Source organism: Lethenteron reissneri, chromosome 8 (genome assembly GCF_015708825.2).
Source record: "Lethenteron reissneri isolate LAM-NWPU_2019-01 chromosome 8, ASM1570882v1, whole genome shotgun sequence".
Lineage (NCBI taxonomy): Eukaryota > Metazoa > Chordata > Hyperoartia > Petromyzontiformes > Petromyzontidae > Lethenteron > Lethenteron reissneri.
The window spans coordinates 5,082,877-5,104,542 of record NC_083786.1 but is presented as its reverse complement, the minus strand read 5'-3'; the positions used below and the strand labels follow the sequence as shown (position 1 = coordinate 5,104,542).

Genomic DNA, 21,666 nt, shown 5'->3' with positions numbered 1-21,666 from the left:
AAAAAACACGCGTGGCGGTTTTCCCTCATTTATAAGGAGAGTTCGGTAGTTTGGTCTACTCTTCTACGATGGCCAGAATCAGAATTAAAATTTTTTTTAGACTGGAGGAATCCGATGAGCTGTGAAGCTCTTTTTGACGTGCAGAAGTGGGGCATACCCACGGTTTACCCCACCGCACTGTGACCTGCCGATCGACTTGTGGTGTAAACGCACGGGCAAATCGAAAACCAACCGGAGACCTTTCCAATCGCAAACCCGACGCGCTCACCACCCTATTACACCACGCGGCACCTCCGATTAGCGCGGTTGGCTACGTACGGTGCGAAAGAAGTTCAACATACATACGCATATCGGGCAGCACGCTGTCCACTAGCGCAATACACGTGGCCTCAGTGTTGATTTGAAGCTTTCGCGACTGCATTCAGCAGTCTTCCTGGCTGTGTTTGTCTCACCTCCTGATGACGGTTGCCTGCGTTGCGATCGAAACGTCGCGATCTATTCATGTTCCTATCCACGTGACTTCACCGAAAGAACCAAAGGGTCACGCACGGTCTCATCGCGTGGCGAGGGGGCTGGCGGGAGACGTTCGAGACACACGGGATTAGCCCCCCCCCAAAAGCCCCCCCCAAGAGGCCCCCTCGCGTCTCTCAACAAACCTCGTGCGTCGCGCATTCTCGCCACGCCAATCACCGCGCGCACCAAGACGCGTGGAGGAGTGAGAGGCGCGACGGGATGGAGGGGACTTAAAGCGGTGGTGGTGGTGGGGGGGTGGGTGGCGGCTTGCGTGAGAATTCCGGCTCAACCCTCCCCCCCCACTCACCACCACCACGCTCGCTCGCGGCGACTCAGAGCGCCGCTGCTTCTGTCGTGACCACCACCGCAGCAGCAGCAGCATTAGCGCGCTGTTGCCGGCGCGAGCATTTGGCGCGCACACGCCGCTCGGAGCCGCGTGGACAGAAACAGCCCTAGGTGGACAGACGCAGTTTTAGGTGGACAGACGCAGCTCTGGGTGGACAGACTCAGCCCTAGGTGGACAGACGTAGCTCTGGGTGGACGAGACGCAGCTTTGGGTGGACAGACGCAGCTTTGGGTGGACAGACTCAGCTCTGGGTGGACAGACTCAGCTATAGGTGGACAGGCTCAGTTTTGGGTGAACAGACGCAGCTTTGGGTGGACGAGACGCAGCCTTGGGTGGACAGACGCAGTTTTGGGTGGACAGACGCAGCTTTGGGTGGACGAGACGCAGCTTTGGGTGGACAGACGCAGCTCTGGGTGGACGAGACGCAGCTTTGGGTGGACAGACGCAGCTCTGGGTGGACGAGACGCAGTGGTGTGAGAAGATCGTTCCAGCGGTCTTATTTCGCCTACCGCCAAGTTTGGGCTTGTCGTGCCCGCACCAGCTGGCAGCCCCGACTTGACACGGATTTTTTGGTTGTTGTCGAGCGACAGCTCGTGGTGCCGCGCAGTGCGGGGGGGATGAGAAGAGCGAGATCGACCCTTTTTATTTATTTTCTTCGTGGTTCCCAAAGTACCGAATTGAAAGCGGCGCCTCGTTTTGATTTGCGTTAATGAAGGCCACGTGTTCAGTCGAGTGAGTCATCGCAGACACGTGGTCGAGGCTTGCACGTGGTGTTTATTCGCCTTCGTGTGGATCATAAAAGACATGACGAGGGCTTTGCCTACCGAGGCTGTGGCCAGCGGCAGCGATGCGAGGGTGTAGTATTATCATTATTATGCGCGTGCATGACGCACGCACGCGCGCGTGTCGACTCGGTGACGGTAAAATAATGCTTCAGCGAGCAGCAGTGGTGGCTTGACCGGTGTAATTAGTGACTCTCCAGCGCGAGTTGGCGCCGGATGAAGCGCCGTCTGTTTAGGCAATGGTTAAATTCTCAGGACTTTCTCCACTCCCATACGCGGTGCTGACTTGTGCGTGCCTCACAGTCTCAGCACCACGCAGCTGCAGCTGCTAGCCCGTGGGTAGTCACCAGACGGTTGTCATCATCATCATCATCGCCATCAGCAAGCCACCAGCAAGCTGCCTTCGCGATTCCCCAACAATGGGCCACTTCATCAACAACAGCAGCAGCAGTAGCAGCAGCAGCAGCAGCAGCCGAAGCGTCAACGACTCCTTCTATGACAACGACTTCTTCAACAGCTCGGGGCAGATGTGGGACGCGGACGCGAGCAACGTGGTCATCCCCTTCATCTACGGAGTCGTGTGCCTGGTGGGTCTCTCCGGGAACTCGCTCGTCATCTACATCATCCTGCGCTACGCCAAGATGAAGACGGCCACCAACATCTACATCCTCAATCTGGCCGTGGCCGACGAGCTCTTCATGCTCAGCGTGCCCTTCCTGGCCACGGCGGCGGCGATGCACCGATGGCCGTTCGGCGCGGGCCTCTGCCGCCTGGTGCTCAGCGTGGACGGCATCAACATGTTCACGAGCATCTTCTGCCTCACCGTGCTGAGCGTGGACCGCTACATCGCCGTGGTGCACCCCATCAAGTCGGCGCGTTACAGGTTCGGGTGATCGGTTCCGTTACAGGGGTCGTGGATCGCGCGTTGTCGAAGTTTGTCAACGGCCCTTCTCTAATCACCCCTCCCCGCCTTCCCCCCCTTCCCCCCCCGGCTTTACGCAATAACAACAATAACAACAATAACAACAATAACAACAACAAACAGATTGCTCTGACTGTCCCTGCGCTAGGTGGTGGTGGTGGTTGTTGTTGTTGGTGTCTGTGGATCTCGTGGGCACGGCCGGATTAGCGCAGGGGCTTTAAGGGGATGCTGCCCCGGGACTTCGGATTAAAAAAAAGACAAGAGGCGGTAAACCAAAAAAAACATACAGGCTGCCTTGGATGTACGTTGAACTTCATTCGCACCGTACGTAGCCAACCGTGATAATCGCAGGTGCGGGATGGTTTAAATGCGATACTGATGCACCGCTATGATACATATTTCAGTGTCGTGTGTCCATGGAAATCCGTGGCATTACCGGGTGCGACTGGCAAATGTGTGCCGAAATTAAAAACGGGTTTGTTCGTTTTAACTTTCATCTAGCTTTATCATTCGCGTATCAGATTTCACAACAAGGGGAACGGAAATACAGGAACCAAGGTAAATAAGAAAGGAAGCATTTGGCATCGGCTATGGGTGGCGGTAAGACAGTAAAATGGAGAAATTAAATATAAAGAGGGCTCCCCCAAAACTAAAACAGCCGCGAGACCACATTAAACCCAATCCGGCCCTTGCCACCATGAGTCAAACATTAGAGTGAGCAACAACTGTGTGAGAATGCATGTACGTACGCATGCTGAACTTCTTTCGCGCCGTACGTAGCCAACCGTCGGTGCGAATGTGGTTAGGCTACGGCTGCCAGCCACTGTGGGAGTCGTGGTGGGGGTGGAGGGGGTCCAGGCACCCCCGCCCCCCCCTACGGCACACGATTTCAGATGCGGCTAAGAGACACCCACAACACATGAGACGCCAATGCTGATGACGTCCAATTACACTGGTCAACAACAAAAAACACATTTTTTTCTGGCCTGGACTTTTGCAGCTGTTTTAGACTAATTTCAGGGTGCTGATTCCAAATCTGATCTCAGATTTGCTCTATCACATCTCATTTTTATGCTATCGGCATACCCCATTTTAATTGATTTTACCCGAAATTAACTCTGTCACTTATGATTGCAAGTTGTTGCGAGTCAGTGACAGCTTTAGTGTTAAAATATGGTGCTGTATTTTTAGGATAGTGTGTTTATAATATCATTTTATGTAGATATACACATTTATTTAATATTTTTCTTCTGCAGTTATTCTTGAAAATGCAATATTTGATATCTCAAAAACCTGATGTGATAGACAAAAACCGATGCCAGATTTGGAATCGGCACCACAAAATTACCTTGAAACCGTTGGAATACCTTATGCCGGAAAAAGTGTGTTGACCAGTGTTAGTGGAACCTTCACAGACACAGTCGTAGTAGCAGCGCACGAGCTTCAGGTTCATTACAGTGCTCAGTTGCCAGTAGTTGCATTTCTTGTATATAAGTCACAGTGCAATAATTTAGTTAAGCTAAACGTGCGTTCGCTATTAAATCTAGATTGAAAACGAATTTCTTCAGGACTGTTTTTTGTGTTTAGTTTGCTGTCCTTCCCTAGCACCTCCGACGAACACGGTTAGCCACGTACGGTGCGAAAGAAGTTCAACATACAAACATACAACTAGGATCTGTCAGTGCTGTACTACAAATGTCGTGGCTACGTAATTAATGACAGCATTCGCAAACAGCGGGCTACTGCGTAACTGCAATCTATCCAATAACCGCCAAGAACCATTCACTAGGTGGACATTACCCAACTTCCAGAGTATGGTTTCAGCCCTGCTTCCGGCCATAGGAATGTGGAATTTCTGCCCGCAACGCTTGGGGCTTCTGACGGGAAGGAGCAACACATCACCCTCGTTCAGAGTAATCACGGAGACGTTCGAATTTGGGGATTTTTTTTTATTTACTTATCACCAGGAGGTGCTCATTACACTGGTCAACACACTTTTTCTGGCATATGTTATTCCAACGGTTTTAAGGTAATTTTGGGGTGCTGATTCCAAATCTGGCATCGGTTTTTGTCTATCACATCAGGTTTTCGAGATGTCAAATATTGCATTTTCAATAAAAACTGCAGAAGAAAAATATTAAATAAATGTGGATATCTACATAAAATTATATTATAAACACACTATCCTAAAAATACAGCACCATATTTTAACACTAAAGCAGTCACCGACTCGCAACAACTTGCAATCATAAGTGACAGAGTTAATTTCGGGTAAAGTCAATGAAAATGCGGTATGCCGATAGCATAAAAATTATGTGATAGAACAAATCTGAGATCAGATTTGGAATCAGCACCCTGAACTTAGTCTAAAACAGCTGCAAAAGTCCAGGCCAGAATTTTTTAAATATTTTTTGTTGACCAGTGTTTTTATTACGACCAGTCATTCAGGAACAATCAGTTGACTCTATCCTCATGGGAAGTTTACATCCGCGCTCTCAGTGTCCATGGGTCCCGCTGGTTGATGGACCACAATGCTTGACATGCATGTTTCCACGTGTGTGAAGTTTACAACGAAACACGTCTTCCAAACTCTTTGTGTTGGCATGTTCCTCCCTGTTTGTACAGCATCTTGCGATGCGGTCGCTTTTAGATAATTGATGTTCAAATTGTACCTTATTAGTCTTAAGTTCACTTGCAAATGGATGATGAGCAATTGTTGTTAAAGCGTGGACTGAGTTATGCCCTTTTGTCTTGTCCCCCCACAATGTAATGCAGATATTGTGCGTTCAGCATCACGAGATGAATAATCCATTCAGAAGCCTTGCAGAATATCGTGCGCACTGCACTGTGTGTCGAGAGAATGGTTGAGCAACGTACCTTGTCGCGCACAAGTCCCCGTCCCGAAAGAGTGGCATTTCATCCCTTATACGTTCGGGGTCGCGTTTTCCCGCACACCGCTATCCAACTGTCGCATGACCGTCAAAGCGTTTTCTATATTCTCAGAGATGGAATTCAGCCAAACATACGCGCAAGAGTCACATTTTTAATACGATGGATTGCCGTGCAGTCAGTGGTGGCCAAGCCGCGAACATCAACTCTCTGCACTTGACAACCGATTTAATGATGGGTGGCTGCAGACTTGGTTCAGGGGTCAGAGCACTGACCTCGGATCCATCCAGCTCCAGAGGGTTTAATGTCGACTTTATAGTGGACGGCTTTGTTCATTCCCTGCAGGAAATTACCGAGCTGCTCCAGAAAATGACCGGCCAACTCTTTGAAAGCTCAACAAACGGCGAGCATGCTCACAAAGCGTGCGGCGCAGCAACACCCAAATTGGCAGCCCGTCCAACAGTTACAACGAATGCACTCTCAGCATGCCTGGCAGAAGAGCATCGTTCCAAAGTTCATCTTCTTGGTTCTTTCCGAAAGAACCAAGAAGATGAATCCCTGCAGTCACGAAAGCTTTAAATCGAAACGTTCCAAAGTTGTATGGCCACTCGAGTTCGCGGACTGTGGAAGTGGGTTCGTGGTTAACGGTGATTGCAGAGACAGAAGACGGATCTTAAGCGGTAAGAATCCCAGGATCAAAACCCAACATTACCCCACGTCACAAGGAGGAGCCATATCAAGATGGGACACTCATTATGCTTCGTCGACAAGGGTAGAGCGCGTGGGAGAAACTCGGTAGTTGCACACCGAAGTTGTCGCTTGGGAGTGAGTGGAATAGGTATCACGGCACTATGGAACAAACATATATTGCTCATTGTTGGCAGCACCAGCTGAATAGTTAGAGATCTGTTACCTGAAAGTGGGTCATGCAACAAAGTCTATGTTATTTCGTGGCTTGCACAAAGCCTCATGCCGTGTACACTCAAAGCACTGTGAGTGAAACATCGTCCTACGTTGATGTGGCATTCAAGCTATGAAAAGTCTTAAGCCACCAGTGAGGAGCCTTATTGGTCAGAATTGGATCAACGGAATGACGCATCATGGGACCTCCTTTGCCAGTACCAAAATATGAGAATCTGTTTTCCCCTTTTTTTCTGGCAACAAAACAGATGTTAAGATGTTAAAACACCAAACTGAAACCTTTTACAAGGAATCGTGTCTGCATTAACCACAATACTTGTGGTCAGATTGCAAAAAAAAACATACTCTGATAATATATGCATTGTCTTTGAAACTGATTGGTCCACACCAGAGACAGCTTTCTTTTGAGCCCGGTCTCAAAACGGTGTTAGGCCTTTTGCATTGTGACCACAATTATTGTGGTTAATGCAGACATACTTCCTTGTAAAAGGTTTCAGTTTGGTGTTTTAACATCTTAACACCTGTTTTGTTGCCAGAAAAAATGGGAAAACCTGTTCTCAGACTGACGCATGTAAATTACATATTTGTCAGAGTGACAATCTTGTTGGGCGGTGGAGGGATTGATGACAATAATGTTGGACATTAAACTACCACATGGCCTCCTATCCCAAAGTAAACAAACTATGGAACGGTCAACACCGCCTCCACTCAGTTACATGATGTGGGATATTAAACCCATTCATTCGGACTCGGGACACGCTCGCAGCATCGCACGCCGATGCACGTGCGAGAGATCGCGTGGGGCTCACGCTGGGAACAATGGTCGCATTAAGGTTGCACGCGCCCACCAAGTGCGGTACGATTTGTAAGCAAGGCCTAAAGCCACGGGCTTGCTGTCATAACGGGCAGTTGACAGTGTTTGCGCAGGTGAGAGTCGGCTTTGTTTCAATGAGCTGCCAAGCGTTGAACAAAGGTTATCTCCCTCTTTGTAGCGATGCTCCTCCATTCTCGCTAACGGCAGCCTCGATTTCCATCTCAAAAAATGCTTCACGTTTGAGCGTGGGCATGAAAGACGCGTAGAGTGAGCTACTTCTTGGCTCTGACTCGCCGTCCACACTTGCAAGGATCGTCGCTGAAATCCTAGACTTCTCAACTGCCTACGTGATGTTTGATTACTGTGAGCAGCAGTGAATTCTTTTCTGGCCTGAAACGATTGGCAGTTCGGTCGTGCGGCTGAATCGGGGAAAGTGGGCTTCTCACGCACGCTCCCAATGTAGAATTAAATTGACTATAACTTTGTAAACAAATGTCTCCTTTACATATTTGTATTTAATTTTAGTTTCCCGATTATTAAGGCTGTAACTGCCGCACTACATAATTGTTTAGATTCGTCGTAAAACTAATATAATACGAATGATCGTGTTTTGCATGCCAAGTTCGAGCATGCACAAATTACAGGTGCTGCAAGAATTATGCGGAGCGCCTATTTAACTGAACGTTCTGTTTTGTTGAATAAGTGTTATTTAGTTGGCGTGTAGCTCGTTGGTTAACCTGTAGCAGGAGACAAGTTAATCTGCGCATTTTAAAAATGTCACAGTGGCTCCAAATCGCTTTGTGACCTCTGGGTGAAAGGCGCTATATAGAAGTGCAAATTATGATTATCATTACTTCATCATCATCATCTGCCATGATCTACCCACTGCTCGATGACGGCCTCCTCGTGACATGTGGCAATAGGAGTTGTTTGACCATACTTCATCACACCGGTCAAATGCGGGTTGGTGAATGGAGCGCCCAAGACTGTTGATGTTAAGGTGTTACTTGAAATTAAATTCACTTCGTTGGGTTAATTGTGCAACGTGTAATGTTAATCACAGTACCTCGGTGGCGAGATGTTAACTGCCTCGCCTGGTGTATAGGAGGTTTGTGGGTTCAATCCCGACCCTGACGCCTGCTGCATATTTGTAGTTTGCATTTTCTCTCCGTGGTCGCGTGGATTTTTTCCTGGTCCCTCTGGTTTTTTCCTCCACATCCGAACAACATCACGCGTTTAGAGTATTTGGCTGCTATACATTTGCAGACGATAGGGCACTTCGTTGAGCTATCATTTGTTGGCCAGGACGCTCCTGAGAAAGGGCTATATAGCTCATAAAATAGACGTGTTTTTTTTTAGTTTATACGTGAACCATCGTGACACCATGCCACTTCAACACAAATGAATTGAAGCTGACTCTTTAGAAACTGGAAAATGTAGATAAGAAAAACCTCATCCATAGTAGTGTTCGACAAAACACGCGTGGGTTGCACGTACGTATGTATGCTGCACTTCTTTCGCACCGTACATAGTCATTCGTGCTCTTCAGAGGCACGGGCAATGCACTCAGCTTCATCATACGGGAGTCCGCAAAGAGGACTTGATGAATGATAATTCGTTTCTTTTGAAATCGATCATGGAGGTAATGTCAAAAATGTAAATTTTAAATATATCCCAACACCACCCAACAGAGGCAATCAACTCAAGTTGTCACGTGGGAAATGTATTGGCAATTGAGTTTCTTTTTTTCAGCCGAACGGAATGTTTAGAAGCAAGAAATACATTTTAAAGAATCCAATCAAGCACACACACATGCAAATCCCTTTGGAAGCTAGCTTGATAAAGGACTTGAATTAATGCAAAATTTGCTCTTGCGTTTGACTGGTTAGTTACAGACAGCCGTAGATGGCACCGGTTTTTACGGCAGCATTGAGGCTCCTGATAAGGGAAACATTTACCTGTCATTCACACAGGAGGGACATCTGGCATCGGCTTATGGCATGCTTTGTGTTTATAATTAAGCAGACAACGAGTTTATCCATCCACATAAAATATAAATGCGTTATAGTCCATTCTCCAATTAGCCTTTGGGACGAGAATCTCATAACAGCCTTTGTTCAAACATAAAAACTTTGGACCGTATGGCAATTTTCTGGGTTTTATCAGCAGTGTCAGACCTGTGCCACTAATGCTGTTATGTTTCCAGATGTTGTAGGCGGGATCTGTCCATGTAGCTGTAGGACTCATCAGTGCTCGAACTATCCTTCATCCTCCTGCCTGTGCCCCAGTGCTTATTCACGATCCCCTCTCTTTTTTATGATCAGTGGAAACAAGAAGATGCTCGGTGTAGTCGGCACTTTGCTTCGTTCATCATATAGTTTTTTTTTTAAATAACTTTGCTTTATGTAAACCCCCACCTCTCGCTCGCTCTCTCGCTCGCTCTCTCGCTCGCTCGCCCTCTCGCTCGCTCGCTCTCCTGCTCGCTCGCTCTTTTGCTCACTTTCTCGCTCTCTTGCTCTCTCGCTCGCTCTCTCGCTCGCTCGCCCTCTCGCTCGCTCGCTCGCTCTCCTGCTCGCTCGCTCTCTTGCTCACTCTCTCACTCTCTTGCTCTCTCGCTCGCTCACTCTCTCGCTCACTCACTCTCTCGCTCACTCTCTCGCTCACTCTCTCGCTCACTCGCTCACTCTCTCGCTCACTCTCTCGCTCACTCACTCCCTCGCTCACTCACTCTATCGCTCTCTCGCTCAATCACTCTCTCGCTCACTCTCTCGCTCACTCTCTCGCTCACTCTCTCGCTCTCTCTCGTTCTGCACGCAGCCCCTCGATCCCCTCTCACCACCCACGAAAACCCTACCCTATGCTGATCCCATGATGCAGCAGGAGGTGTCGACACAAGAGCTTGCATCTTTTGCTTGTGGCCACTTCTGCTCCTCATTAAGCTGGCTTTTGTTACAATGGCTCAGCCTGGTTTATTTATTTATTTTTCGAGTCTTAGGCGCAGCCCTGCAAATGTTTTGCTCACGCCACTGCTGGCAGAACGGGCCCTCGCTCGAGGTGGCTCTCGAAAATCCTGGAGGGTGTAATTGGCCTACTCTTCCACACTGGCCAGATGTCTTGGAAGAGGTGGAAGTACCCCACTTCACGCAATCTGCCGATCAGCGAATTGTGGTGTGCCCAATTTGTATACTGCTGAGCGTGGACAGAGGCGGGAGGGATTTAAGAAACTTGCACTATTGCTTCATTCACCTACAGAGTTGGGGGATTTAATTGAACTGGCAACCTATGGATTGCAAGTCCAGTGTGCTAACCGTTACACCAAAAGGGGGCATCCCCACACAGCTTTGGAGGTGGCCTTAAAATGTAATTAGGTTCCAGCATGGCTCCTTGCCCCCTGAATTGGAATAGCATGCCCAACGAACCAGTCAAATCCACTCATAATTCACCTGTACATGCAGTTCTGTGAGATAACAAAATAATGATCTTAATAATTGATCACAAATGTATGGCAAAACGTTTATATGAAAAAATATCACCATCAATAACACCGGTGCCTCAGGCAGGCCCACAATTATCGTACGTTCTGGCCTTTTTGTTCAATACGCAGCTATTGCCAGCAAAAAAAAACCTACTTTACTTTTCATTGCCACATTCAGAATGTTTAACCCCCAATAGTTGTTGTTTAACCCTGGTTCTGAGATCACAAGTAAAATAAAACCCTATACATTAAGCGGGCTTCGATGAAATAGCGTTGAACATAAATATCCCCGATTCGGCCCTTACCATTATTACATCTCAAAACAGCGAATATGTTGGGCTAATTGTACATATCAACTTAAATGTCTTTGTAAAATAACTTTAATTCTCCAAACCAAGCTATTAAGAAACTTGATTGGACTTCATTGAATTATCACTGGGCAGCAAATGCACCGCTGATGAGATTACTTGAAAGTGTTCTGTTACGTTCAAACGTCGCCTTTCGCCCCTAATATCATGTTTTGAAAACCAAATTCATCGGCACATTTGCACACGCGACAGCTCGATTTGATTGGCGCTTGTCAAGTGGGTGGACGGTGTTATCGTCAAGCACTGACGATGTACCCACACGATCTATCCCAAAAATAAACTAATTCCGCTCTGTATGTGACGACATCGGTAACCGTCATCTGTTCAACAATTCCGCGCAAGAAGAACCAAACGCCTCTGACCAAAATCACCGGAATTGCACCTGACCTTGTCAGATCTCGAAATTCCCCCCAGCGGTAAGCCTGGAGGATAAGTGCTTGGATGGACCACCACTATGCATACCAGGTGTTATAGGCTGCTGCAGGCACTAGGTGGTGGGCAGCAGCAAATTTCACGTCGATCTACGCTGTCTGGGAAGCAATGGACCGATATCGATATTTTCCGATGTGTTGCGTTACTGATGATAGTCTTTTGCGTTTTGCGAGAAGAAAAAAAAACACATTTTAAAGGCTGCCCGGATTTGCGACAACAAACATTTCTCCTGTCCTCGGCAGCCGCCCTGCAATCTGCCTGGCTGTGTAAATCACACCGTGCATGTCGACTTCGTCTTCATGTTGTGCTTTAACGGGGCTGCTCGCTGCTGGAGTGCAAACAGAACTCGGGCATGTCATGGACAAAACGAAGATGAAAACAACTGTCTCCAAATACCAGGAGAGGGGAGAAACTGTGCAAGAGCTAAATTTCGATTTAAAACTTTCGTGACTGCAGGGATTCATCTTCTTGGTTCTTTCGGTAAAGTCACGTAGAAGGAGAAGTAATAAAATAATAAAAATAAAACATCGAGTCTCTCACCTTTCTGAAGAGATGCCGCGACTCTAAGGCGCTCTTCTTCCCACCTCCCCCCTCCAAACCAGCTTAAATATACGCTCCAAGCTTGGTGGTGTTTCATTCTTCACCTGAGGACGGCTGCTTGCGTTGTGGCCGAAACGTCGTGAGAATTATTTTATTTTATTATGTTTTATTTTTATTATTTTATTACTTCCCCTTCTACGTGACTTTACCGAAAGAACCAAGAAGATGCGCTAGAGCTGGCGAAACTTTCTGACGTTCACCGTTCCATGGAGACTGTCGAGGTTTTCTCAGGCCAGCTGCCTCAAATAGAGGAATGTTGATTCTGACCAAACCAGCGAAGGGGCCGAAAAACCAATCAGCGCCACATACTTGCCAATCTTGTTCAACTTAGGCAGGTGGCTGCCGATGTACGCACACTTTTGCCGCATACCGGATTTCGAAGTGAAGACCAAAAATTATTTTCAAAAGTATTGGAGAGTGTGGCATGATTCTTAAAAAAAAAAAATCAGTAGAAGCATTTACATGTGTTTCGAAAAACAAATCGCTGCTTAAATTAATAGGATTGGCAAGTACCTTGCTATTTATCCATGAATCAATGTGTCTCAGATTAATAGCCTTGACAAAAGCAGTTACAACCGACTTTTGTTTGGCAACGAGGGGGTGCATGGGTAATTTTGGAATTCCATATCAGACTCTCGTGCCTTTCTGATTTAAAATTTCAGGCACCTTGAGGTTCATATAACCCACTGACTATTGATCTTGACAGAGAACCTCTGTAGTTTCTTATTATACATTTAGTATGGCCTATGGAGAGCGTCTACAATGCTGTAAAGAAATGTTCCTGCGGGCAGTGAGCGTCATTATAAGATTCTGGGTTGTGGAATGCATTTTCCTACACCTCTGGTTCGTGTTAGCGACTCACAGATCGGACGTATTATTCCTACTTATAGATTTGAAGTTTTCGTGACTGCAAGGATTCATACTTTTTGGTTTTTTCGGTAAAGTCTTGTCGTTGTTTTCATTTATTTCATTTTTTAAAACTTATTATTCCTACGATTTTGTTTTTTATCTGGGGAGCTGCATATCAATCCAGGGATGTTTACAAAAAATGATCCAACCTGGAACGGATTGACGGAGAGTTTCCCACTACCTTTTAAAACATGTCCTGAAATGATACGGGATTTGTGGCACCAAGCTGCTTTGGCACAGATTAGCACAAATTATGTTTCCATGATCTGGACTAAACCCCTCACCACTCTCCTTTCTTCCTTTACCACATGGCTGAGCCCAGCGAGGGGCTCGGCTCACCCTCTGGGCATGAATCTAAGTGAGTGTGAGGAGGTGATAGATCAGCTAGGAGACAACGCTTTGTACGCCGTACACCCCAATCTCACGTAGGTTACAAACCACCATCGCCATCATCATCAGCCACAATCCATCCGCCATGTACGTGTGCATGTTGAACTTGTTTCGCGCACCGTGCGAATGAACGAAGGCCTTCGCAAAACCCTCGGCACAACTCTAACAATCCTTGAGTGTAGGAATCCACCTCGCTCCCGCGCACGAGCTCATTTCGTTGTTCCATCTCTCTCTGGTGGCGCTCACTCTTCGACGCATTCCATTCCCTTTGGCTGTTACTCCGTCCATAACTCTGGTTCAGTGGCCATCAACGTTTCTTGCTAAGTTATGAAAAAGAAATTTTGTTTCAATAATAATAATGTTTGAATTAGGAAATTAGGCTGTTATTTAATGGGGGGGGGGGGGGGGGGGCATTATTCATAATACATTTAGTGACATATCGTTCTTTACAAACCCGTGCTTAACAGCCTTGCGCCGATGACTAAACCACCTGGAATGATCCTCGTCTTGTCAGATCTCAACAGCTCAGCGGCACTAAGCTGAAATAGGTTTTTCGGACGGGGAGACTACCATGCACGGCAGGTGTCGCCTATGCACGTACGCATGTATGCTGAACTTCTATCACACCGTACGTCGCCAACCGTGCCACCCGCGCTGGGGGCAGCAGAGGGTGATGTAGCAAAATCCACGGTTGTACCGCACTTTGACCCTTCCATGTCCTCCTGTCTCCGCCAAACCTGCACTGAGCCAGAGCGGTGAATAGGGTTGCCACCTGTTACTGCTTTTCCAGGATCGCCCTCGTCAAGAGGTTGCTCTCCTAAGAAATCTGAATGTCTTCACTCAGCACCAAAGGTCTTCTTCTCATTAGACGCAAAGTGGCGGTGAAGTACGGTTGAATAACCCCGATGATCCACGCGGTTTGGGGGGAGGTGTTCATTGAGCAGCGGATTGACAAAGTTCCGAACGTGTGCGTTGTGCATATACATATGCAGAAAGGACCAGTCTAAATTCAGTCCAAAAGTAGTGCTCACAGAGCATATGGTATGACGCTATTGGCTCGGGCAGGAACATCCCAAGGGGGTCCATCTCCCAGTCAGTGCACTGCCTCTGTTGCAGTCGTAGCAGCAGGAGCACAGCTGGGCTAGGTCACACCACCACTATGTTGTGTGCGAGCTGCATATGATTGAGACTTGTTCACATAATCAACGTTTTAAGCGACAGCGTGCTTTTATTTGTTTCCTGAAACACTGATTTGTACCCTATGAAAACACAATTTACGAGATGAACTGGCCTGGCATTAATCCTTCTGCCTTTTTTTTACGTAAACATACTCTGTCACTATTAACATTGTGTTGAAAGTCGAGAACACGGTGGGGAGTACGGTGTCGTACCTTGCCAAGAACCAAATGAACCTGATGATGAGCGCTTGACATAGTGTAAATAATATACCCTGCTTGTGAAATGTGCCGTGCACCGTACGTGTCGGTGTGTATATGTTAACGTGAAATATGTAAAAACGCCATTTAAATCACCTATTAATGGCATGTGTAGTGGTTAATTGCATTCGCAATATCCTGAGAGATTGGAGGAGTCTTCTTGGTTCTTTCGGTAAAGTCAGGTAGAAGGGAAGTAATAAAATCATAAAAATAAAACATTATAAAATAATTCTCACGACGTTTCGGCCACAACGCAAGCAGCCGTCCTCAGGTGCTGCTGCTGCTGCTGCTGCTGCTGCTGCTGCTGCTGCTGCTGCTGCTGCTGCTGCTGCTGCTGCTGCTGCTGCTGCTGCTGCTGCTGCTGCTGCTGCTGCTGCTGCTGCTGCTGCTGCTGCTGCTGCTGCTGCTGCTGCTGCTGCTGCTGCTGCTGCTGCTGCTGCTGCTGCTGCTGCTGCTGCTGCTGCTGCTGGATAACAAATGGCAGCAAAGTCTGAATGTCATTGTTTTCCATGCAGACCACTGATCACCCGATTTACATTAACCCGATTTACATTGACACGATTTCCATAAATGTCAGTGATTCACAGTCCACATCATCCAACCAGACATCACGTAAGTGAAACGACACCAAAGGTCAAAGCGCGGACAGCCTTCAGACCCAACGTTGGAATGCTTTAAACGCCGCCACAGGGCAAGACGCAATAGCGTAGATGGGATTTGAACGTGGCTGAGATTGCGACGGCAGATTCCAACATTTTCAACTCCCAATGAGAGACGGTTTCTTTCGTGAAGCTCGCTGAATTTACAGCACTGTGTCGATAATTTAATGGTGCTTTAACCGGTAATTAATGACCAGTTGTATGCTCTGCCAATGCAATTCACACAGGTGCCTCTTTTACGAGTAGCTTGGAAAATATATTATGGTTGTCTGAAATGGGAGTTTGTTTCCGTCCATAAACATGACGACAAAGTAATCTTCGTTGCACATTAATTCCATTGCCCAAGAAGGGTGGCGGGCCGCTCTCGGAGGCAACAGAGGATCGTTTTCAACAATTCATCTGGGAAGCAAATCGGAATAATAATAATAAAAAGTTTCCCTTTTGCTATGGACAAATCACACATGTTGTTTTTTCCCTCCCAGCAATATATTAAGACTGTTGCGATGCATTGCAGCTAAGCCAAGCTTCAGCGTGCCGAATGACAAAGGTCTCATTCGGCGTCGCTAATATACACTCGAGGTATTACAATGTGCATTCGGCGTGTTTGTGTGTGTGTGTAAGTGCGGCGTGTTTGTGTGTGTGTGTAAGTGCGGCGTGTTTGTGTGTGTGTGTGTACAAATGCGTACCGACACGACGTGGAGGGCGGTGCTGAAGCGGCTAGCACGCTGCGCTACGGACCCGGTGACCCCAGTTCGATTCCTGCTTATGGCCAACACAAGTGGCGATTATTTGAATCGGTCCCGGGCCCCCCTCCCCTAAGTTGTCTCGGCCTCAAATGAGCACCTGGTGTGATGTGTAAAACATCGCCACGAGGGAGACAAAGGCGGCCGGGCGTGGTGCTGGCCATCCACACTTTCGTGTGCCATGCCGGCCTTCATAGGTGCTCGCTAACAGTACTTGCCCCAACAGCCTGTTAAGGCGACATGGGATATGTATATATATATTTTTATCGTACACTTGTCATCATCGGCCATAATCTATGCACTCCTGAATGAAAGCTGCCACAATCCCTCACAGTCATTGCGATGCGACCATCCATCCATCTAAGCACCTGCACGTGAGATAATTCCATCACTCCATCTCTCGGCTGGGCTTTAGACGAGCGGAAGGTAAATACAAATCCCATATTAGAAAAAAAAATAGCGGTCCTCTTCGGATCCTAGGTGAGTGAGTCATACCTCGGAAGGGCAGAGAACGGGGGAGTTGTTTTGGTGCGAACGATTGTTAACAGAAATGTCCTCGTTCCATACATTATTGGAAGGCCCCCTCGAAACCACGTAGCGTAGCTGTGCAGTCATTTCTTGATTAGCTCCTCAAACATATCGAGCTCCGACGGTGGATTCGGTCGGGGATGCTTTTGTTGCGCGAGCAGGCCACCCGCTGCCCACCCAATGTTTTTCAGGAAGAAAAAAAATGAATTGCCTTTGGTATGGCGAGAGAGCATTTCCCCCATTGTACCGTTGGCTCGGTTGGAAAGCAGCGGGGGTTTATGAAATGTGACTTCTGATGAGTGAGCGGTATGACCTTAGGAAGGATTGGCCACAGCTCCCTTTATGAAAGGGTGGACAATGCGAGCCTTGCCGAGTTGTGTATCGCCACCAGCATAAAGGGAAGAAACAATCAAAATAACAAGGTTGTTGGAACAACCTTGCTTCCTCCCTTAACATCGTCAATCTGTTTCGATTTAAAGCTTTCGTGACTGCAGGGATTCATCTTCTTGGTTCTTTCGGTAAAGTCACGTAGAAGGGAAATAAAAAATAATAAAAAACTAAAACATAATAAAATAATTCTCACGACGTTTCGGCCACAACGCAAGCAGCCGTCCTCAGGTGAAGACCAGGTCTGTCGGGGAGACAGAGTCAGTGACTTTACCGAAAGAACCAAGAAGATCGTCAATCTGCCTTCAGACATATCTCGAAGCCGTCGATCGGTGCTGCATACAACTGCATTTGCAGATGTGATTTGCAACTTGCATCCTCACGCAATGTTATCGGTAGTTCAATGTGATAGTGCAATGCCATTGAGGGACTGTGTGTCTTGGTGCGGTCTGGGACCCTTTTTGCTGTTCTACTTGATCTATTACAGGTAGGAACAACAGCTTCCACACTGCCCACCAGGGATTATTTGTCTGTCTGTCGTGCATATTTGTCTGTCGTGCACGAATGCGCTGTCCAACCAAGTTCCTACCTGCCCACTCCGAAGGAACGTGTTATACATATTGATTTTCATTGATTTGCTTAGCTTTCCCATACTTTGCCCTCCTATCGTTTTTTTCAGAAGTGTTTGTGGTTGCAACGTTCTAACCCCGTATCCCGACTGGACATCTGTGAAAAGGAGCTTCATAGCTCATCGGATTTATCCAGCATAAATTCAGATTCTGATAGAGATTATGAAGTGAACATTACTGTTTACAAGAGAGTGGCCATTTTTATCTTCACGTACTCTAACTGTAAATGTGCCTTCGTCTTAGGTGGATTACTGGCTGTGTTTATTTGAAAACAGTATTGACAGAGGTTTTACTGGTAGGAACCTCCTGGTTACACCAGCCCACAGAGGATTATTGTGTCCGTCCGTCCGTCGTTCAGGGAGAGGCTGGGTGGGGAGGGGAGGGTGGGTAGGGGCTGGGTGGGGAGGGTGGGGCTGGGTGGGGAGGGGAGGGTGGGGAGGGGCTGGGTGGGGAGGGTGGGGAGGGGCTGGGTGGGGAGGATGGGGCTGGGTGGGGGGTGGGAGGGGTGGGGCTGGGTGGGGAGGGGCTGGTCACCCCGTGGTGCCCTTATAAAACTTAACGTTTAACCTACTCACGCCGGCTTGTGCCCGCCCTCACAGTCGGCCATATTTGCGGAATACACCACGCCGCCGTTGACCCTGGCCATTGACCGAGCAACCCAACGTTCCTACCAGCTCCCTCCGCAGGAATGTGTTCTTTTTTTATTCAGTTATATTTGCCCTCTGAATCTCCCACTGTGCAGCTTTTCAGGTGTGTTTACGGATTGTATCGTGTGTTGTTTGGCATGGCGGCCGAACGTTTCTTCACAAACTCGATGTTTTTCTCCGGGTCCTGAAGAAGCTCCGAGCACTTTGAGCATAACACCTCAGACATCGCGACAATCAACGCGGCACAATCTGGAAACGTATTGCGGAGCTGTACAGCACAGCCGCTGTTCGTTCATGAGTGATTATGCGTGGGATAAAACCGGAGCGCCTGGAAAACAACCCCAAACGTGCGAGGAGGCAACACTCTATCCCAAGCTTAAGGGACAGGTGGCAATAGTCCACACTCTCGCTGTGCAGTCTTTCTCTGGCATGCCAGGGTATGGCGCTTTGATGCTCAAGGTGAGGGCTTCTCACAACATTCGTGTGATCCACCAATCCTCACCTCCATGGTGCTGCGGGCTTCGCCATTGTCTTCAAGCAATGATAGCTACATTCATGAAATTTGCTCTAAATATAATTCATTGCTCTTACCACACTGTTAAAATGTCCCTAATATAGGTTATATAAGACATAAAACTCAACAAATTCGTCAGTAACACTGCCCCAAAAGGAAAATAATATAGATTAGGGGACGTGTTGGGCTTTGGACCTTTTTCAAAGCACATTTGACTTTTGAAAGGTCATCGAATGCAGGAGTTTTGACCTCTGCAGACCACATCGTACATCATACATTCACCGGTCACGAAAGACCATCGCCTAATGTGTTAGCGTGTTACGAGATTGCAATATCCTGTTTATTTCATGGTGTTTGGTAGTCATGATGGCAAGAGAATTTGACCCTGTGGTTTAAGCATTGCGTTGCTATTTGTCAACCTTCACAAATCTGTGCATTCATCATCCGAGAGTGACAACAACAACAACAAAAACTGCGCTTGCACACACAACCCAAATTGTGTTGTGTGTTGTTAAAATGGCTAGCATGTGTATTACTATTGTAAGAATGCTAATCTCAAGTCAAGCCTGTGACCAAGTCACCCAGAATGCACCCAATCCAGCCAGAGGGTGTGGGATGAGGGGGTGGGAGGGAGGGGGAACGCGTGGGGAGGGGCCCCCTGCCCTCTTTCAAACATCTTATAGGCAAGTAAAAATATGTTGGTACAATATTTAACGTTTAACGTTTGATAATTGTTTTTTTACTCTTCTATCTGGCAACAAAACTGACACCTTTTTTTTTTACAAGGAATCATGTTTGCATAGACCACAATACCTGCAGCCATAATGCAAACAAAAAACACAACTTTGATATATGCACTGTCCTTGAATTTGATTGGTCCACACCCGAGACAGCTTTTCTTAGAGCCTAGTCTCACATGGGTTGGACCAGACGTCATCTGTGCAATGACCCCCCACCCTCACGTCATGCCCCTTTAAGTAAGGTCACGCTACGATCTCGTCAGAAGCTAAGCGGGGTTGAGACTGGATCGTACTTGGACGGGCGAACATCACGCATTTACGAAACAGGTGCTATAGGCTCTTGGGGGGCCACGTTGTCAGTGCAGCAAAATTCATCGTTGTACTGTACTATGTTGCAATGTCTATGCTCCCCACAGTCATAAACCCACACTGACCAGTGCAGTCAAATACTCTAATTTTTATTTTATTTTACCGTGTAAGGCCCACCGAGCTACTCAGTTCGTTTTGAGAAGTGACCTGGCGATCACAAATGAGAGCTCAACGAAGCGGCGTATCGCCACGTGGACATTTAGAGCATCCAAATACTCTAAACGCGCGGCGTTGATTCTAAATGTGGAGGGAAAAACCGGAGGAGCCGGGGGAAAATCCACACGACTGCGGGGAGAGAGACACGCAAACTCCAAATACAGTCGGGTTCGAACCCACCACCTCCTCCATACCATGTGAGGTAGTTAACATTTCGCCACCGTATTTGACCGAATAAGGCCAAATAAATCCCCATGACCCATACAGCATGGGGAAGCTCTCGTTCAGCGGTGGGTTGACCAATGGGCTGTGCATGCGCGCTGCTAAATGTCGGCGGTGTGTCTTTATCACGAATAATAATCTCAAGTCAACGTAGGCCCACAAGGAACACTTGAAATCTGCGAGTATCATTAGCACGCAGCATATTTCACGAGAGATGAATTCACGATTGCACACTTGTTGCCTCCCCAGCAAGCTGCGTTATTGTGATTATTATAATTCATGTCTGATAGGAAACTGTTGAAAACATTGGAATGGATTTTTGATGCACAAAACCTACAGAGATACCGGTAATTGTTTCATCTTTTCATAATTGTTCCTGGTGCCTGCAAATAGAACTGATTTTGAGTGATAATGAAGCCACTTTAACTGACGAGACAAAAAAATGATGTGACCTGGATGTTAGCTTTCCCATTTCTTTTAGTATAAAGCACCGGTGGATTAGAGATTATAGTAGTCTATCAGATGGTAATTGGTGACTCTACCCTATTTAAAGTGAAAGGCATGGCCATATAAAGTGACAGCATGGTAATAACCTCATTAAAATCGACAAATAAATGATAGCCTCATGACCCTAATAGGTTATTGTTTGTAGGCCATGCAAAACTACTTCACGTGGCCACCCTTGAGCCATTAATTTCAATTATAAAAGTGTGTAATGTTTGTACAAAAAGAATGTTCCGGGCCAAAGGCAGGTTGAAATAATAAAACTGTAAAAACACACTTCACATTCAACTGAGATCTTTCAACCAGGCGAGGAAACCTGCATACGATTCTAATTATCAATATTTTGCTTGCATATTATACCGTTCCGTTTTGCTGAAAAAACCCAATTAATTGGCACATTTGCCCACGTGAAAACTTGATTGTATTAGCTCCGATAGATGGTGCAGGGTTACATTGGTAAGTTGGCATTATAGCTACACGACGATCTAACCCAAATGAGCATGATTATGAACCAGGATTATAACGCAGCGGTAAATCAGGAGATATGCCCCTGCAAGATTCATTGTTGTCGGGGTGGCTGAGAATATGAAGGCTCAATGGCAACCAGTTGGGGCACGGCAGCAATTTTGTTTTAATGAAAACAAGAGGCCCTGTACAGAGAGTGAGCGAGAGGACGGGGGAGTAGCAACAGATATCCCGCGAATAAAAAAACCCCCAAGGCCAGAGCCTTTTTTTAATTTAACAAATGAGATGATTCATAATAAATTTCAG

The 21,666-nt window shown here is 47.1% G+C and overlaps 1 protein-coding gene across 1 annotated transcript in view; it reads left to right on the top strand.

The window, feature by feature from the left end:
• The first annotated feature begins 929 nt into the window (after nucleotides 1-929).
• LOC133360382 (somatostatin receptor type 1-like) overlaps nucleotides 930-21,666 on the top strand; it is a 33,021-nt gene continuing 12,284 nt past the window's right edge. The window contains exon 1 of the mRNA XM_061579084.1: nucleotides 930-2,524. Within this exon, the coding sequence (XP_061435068.1) occupies nucleotides 2,061-2,524 (464 nt within the window). The 5' untranslated portion in view covers nucleotides 930-2,060. The remainder of the gene's footprint in view (nucleotides 2,525-21,666) is intronic.